The following is a 4,483-nucleotide window of genomic DNA, read 5'->3' on the forward strand; positions in this document are numbered from 1 at the left end:
CTCTAATGGCTACATACAATGGTGCCTGGAACAATCACTGCTTCAACAGGACAAATCCAAACAACAACTTACAGAATGAACAAAGGAGTCATGTGCAACTGGAGACACTGAACACTTCCTTCTGTCTCTGCAACAAGTGGATCTGCTGACCACTTTCTTCTTCTTCCTTTTCTACTCAGCTCTGCAACTTCTCTCTGATTTGCTTGATCTGCTTGAACTCTTTGAATGAATGAATAAGCATTCCTTTTTGTCATATCTTTCCCCCTCAACATCCAAATTCAAAATCTCACCTACCAAAAATAAATGCCTGCCGTGACCTGACAGGGTAGATGCGCGTGGGGCTCGAGGACAACCTGCTGGCTCTTCAACATTTAAGTTTTCCAACATTATGAAGGTTAACGTTGTCTCCCATGAAAGTTTCTACTCTGGTAGAGTGTAGTAATACATTTGTCAATGAACATTAGTCTTAGCTGTTAAAAGCTAAACTGCTTTTGTTTATTTTATTATTCTTGTTTTACTGTCCTAGAATTCTGGTCAGAGTTTGCGGAAAGTAAAGCCTTCCCCAAACAAGTCGATGGACTCGGGAAATATCAGTTCAATAATAACAATATTGAATGGATCGAGCAGGTGCACATCAGATCAAGTCAAAAGTATAGAAGAAAACAAAAGTATTTGTGCGTGGCATCCTATATAATAAATTCAATCTTGTAATCCGCGTGAGTATAGAAAACATAGTATTCATCTGAGACACGTTAGACAAGTGCTCAACCATCCTTGTTTTTCCGTGCCCGCGAACAGCTTTTACCTAAGGTTTCACCGTCAACGGTATTGAGGAGGAGGGGAGTTAGGGTTTTGCATAGGCAATCTCAAAATCTGCCCTTGATCGCAAGAAAACCCAAATGGCGAGTAGGAGCAGGTCTGTAATTCGTGTGGGATACGAGATGGTGATAGATGAAGAGGATATAACAGATGCAACCTCCTCCTGTATCTTCAACGTGCCAAAGCCACTGCGAGACTTCAACGACCGGTTGTACAGTCCACACCTTGTTTCCATCGGCCCTTTCCATTATGGGAAAAACGAGCTTGAAAGCATGGAGAATTCCAAATCTGAGGCAGTTCGGAGAATGCAAAAGAGAATTCAGAGGACACATGGTTTTGCTTCTATCGAGTCAATTGTGGAGAACCGAATAGTGCCCAAGGACGGGGAGATTAGGGCATTTTACGGTAAAAGTATTCCTTACAACCCCATTCAATTGGCGTGGATGGTCACCAGGGACGCTTGTTTTCTCTTTGAGTTCCTCGTTAACTATGCAAAGTTCTTCTCAAGTGGTAAGATTATATACAAGGAAGACGTGGCTGCGTTCTCGTGGAAGAGTGACTATGTTTTCGACGTCGCTTATCAGAATCCGACGAGGGAAAGGATTATGGACGACATACTTTTGTTTGAAAACCAAATACCTCTTTGGATTTTGCAGAATCTCCTTGAAGTTGAGATGGGTTCAAAGGAGGCTGCTGATCAGAAGTTGGATTTCTTGATGGAATTGCTGCTCAAGTCTGCGAATAGGCACAAGGTTTTCATGTGGTACAACTCAGATTTGTACAGCATGTGCGGTCACGTTTTGGAGGTAGTCTATTACGGGATGTGTGGCAGAGATGTTAGCTCCTACGCCCATGCTGAGGCTCCCGAATTGCCGCCTTCCCCGCGCAGTCAAATAAAAACCTACTTTGACAATGGGGTTGGTTTGTTCAGGTCAGTTTCTAGCCGTTGGCGTAGTCTCCCCTCCCAAGAGTCGTTGCAGCTTGAACTTCTGAAGCTTCCATCGGCGGTGGATCTGACACAACAAGGAGTGAAGATTCGCCCATTGCTGGTCGAAGAAGAAATCAGATGCGCATCGGGTCATCCAGCTCTTCAATGGATGAGATTTGACGAAGAGTCTTCCACGCTTTACATACCACAACTGAGGGTCACTCCGCAATCAGATTTAGTGATGAGGAGCATTGTTGCAATGGAGGTGAGCACGAAACACAGGTACCATCCACGGCCAATGACTCAGTTCGGCATATTTATGGATGACCTCATTGATACGGAAGAGGACGTTGCTGTGCTAACGAATGCAGATGTCATTAGAAACTTCTTTGGGAGCGATCAAGAAGTGGCGGATCTCTTCAACTCGATGACCAGAGGGATTACCCCTCTTCAGGGGTGCAAAGTGGTTGATGACGTCAGAAGGGGATTGCATAAGTATACTAGAAGGAAGTATAAGATTCTCTGGAGCGAGTTTGTGAGGGCTTATTTTTCCAAGCCCTGGTTAGTTGCTGGGTCCATTGGTGGCATGGCACAGGTGCTTAGGGAGTTTGTGGGTAGTTATTTTTCACTTCCCTGGCTTCTCGCTGTTTTAATGGCTACCGTACTGTTGTTTCTCCTTACATTGGCATAGATTATTCTCTTGGAAAATTATACTGTGACAAATCAGTGATGTGCAGGGGAGAAATTTAAAGCATTATTCCCCAGTGTCTTGTTTTAAAGAGATTTTTCATGGTTTTTAAATTAAAATCTATTTAAATGGAGAAGGTTAAGAACTTTATCTTGTTCTCAGAAGTTTCCTTTGTTTTTAGGTGGCATTGTTGAAACAGTCAAGCACCTTTTTGGTCATTTCAAGACATTTTGCATAGATGTCCACATCCGCGCAAGGACAGATGGCTTTCTGGCTATCTCCCTACTTTGGGTTTATGCTTGTTTCGTTTCATTGTAGGGGGGTGCAACAACATGCAGCTCACTTGCATCTATGCTTCTACACTTTGTTTCTATGCATGCCTGGGCGATTGTATTTCATATCTCTCTTGTAGTCTCCCTTTGAATTTCTGCTTAATAGTTAGACAAATGTCAAGATTTTGGAGTGCTATGCTTTTCATAAGTAGTTTGGTTGCTACACTTATTTGCCATTATCCACAATATTCTCCAAATATTTGGTATAGAGGACAGCAATCCTCATTGCCTCCCAACTACTCAACTCCCCTCATTGCAACTGTTACACAATTTTCTTACAAATGTCAATTTTTTCTGCAGGTTTTAGTTTTTATCTTCTCTTCAAATAACGTTTTTCATAGATAACCTCCATATTACATGCCAAATCATTGAAAACTCTGGAAATTTCAGAAGATAATATTTGAATAAACCTTTTCTGATTCAGATCATCACTAGAACTAAATGAACCTCATATCCTATGCCACACAGTGGCTTCCATAAAATTATCTCAAGTGCTTTTTGATTGAGGATCTCTTTCTAATTTGGCTGATCTCTTAATAGATTTAAAAACTTTCTTCCTGTCATTTTCAGATGCCTTTGGCTATAAATACTTGCATCCACTATTTTTTTAAATTGGTAAATATGAACAAGTTAGAACAAGATTTTTGGTCGTTCTTGCCTTGTGCTCATGCTTCTAGTTAGATAGCTTTTTGATATGGAAGACTCTTCTCTATAGAGCTAAAATTTTGGCATCATCAAACCATTTCAAAGAATATAAAGAACTAGTGATTGATTATCCTGATCTTCACTACCTTCCGTTTCAAAGAATATAAAAAACTAATGATTGATTATCCTGATCTTCACTAGCTTATATGTTGGGCGTACACCCTGAAAATAGTGCAACGAAATCTGAAGAAATATTTATGACTTTTAATATGTTAATTTCTAAATGAAAATATAATCATTTTACAATTGTTTTTGATTGTTCAGGACAGTGTGGTGCTTATTAATTATCAATGTACTGTTATGCATTGTTTTTAGATGGTATTTTGGTTTACCAATCTGTGAGCTGATTGATATAGTCTTCTAGTATTGAGTTAGTCCTTTATTATTTTTTTTTTTTTGCAGCCTTTTGTCTGCTACTCTCTCTTTTTGTAATTTTTAGCTTCCTTCAATTAAAAACAAAAATCAATGTATTGTACATTTTGTGCCCAATAGTGGCCAAACTTTTTTAATTAGGGTTTGTTGAGACAAGCGAATTTCAATTGAAACCGCTAAAATGGTAGTGATTATGATGAATACGTATTTCTCGTAATCTATTGGTGCAGGCATTGAAGCTATCTGTTAAAAATAAAAAATCCACATATTATGGCTGCATTTCTAGATTTGTATCCAAGATTGTTTATGGACTGGTATAATATCCATAAATAATTTATTTTAATATGAAGAAGCAACTTGTTTTAATTAAGCGATCTAGTTTTTTTTAATAGTTATTCATAATTAAAACTTTGTACGAAATATTTTGTTTTAATTAAGCAATGTGGTTGATATTGATTATTAAATATATTTTTTTAATATTTGATTATTTTTTTGAAATTTTTTGTATGTGTAAATTATTATCTTGATTAGCAAATGCTAAGAATTAATAATAGAAACTTATTTTTGAGTTTATAGTTTTAATCTAGATTACTTATTTTTTTGTATTAAGCATGTAAGCTTTTTAGGTAATGGACAAAC

The 4,483-nt window shown here is 38.1% G+C and overlaps 1 protein-coding gene across 1 annotated transcript; it reads left to right on the plus strand.

Annotated features, from left to right (window-relative positions):
- The first annotated feature begins 899 nt into the window (after positions 1–899).
- On the plus strand, positions 900–2,438 carry LOC149559135 (putative UPF0481 protein At3g02645). The gene has a single exon (XM_089831257.1). It carries the CDS (start codon positions 900–902, stop codon positions 2,436–2,438), a length of 1,539 nt encoding a protein of 512 aa, XP_089687383.1.
- The last annotated feature ends 2,045 nt before the right edge of the window (positions 2,439–4,483 follow it).

This window comes from Cupressus sempervirens, chromosome 5 (genome assembly GCF_028749045.1).
Source record: "Cupressus sempervirens isolate cs-2001-9-10 chromosome 5, ASM2874904v1, whole genome shotgun sequence".
Lineage (NCBI taxonomy): Eukaryota > Viridiplantae > Streptophyta > Pinopsida > Cupressales > Cupressaceae > Cupressus > Cupressus sempervirens.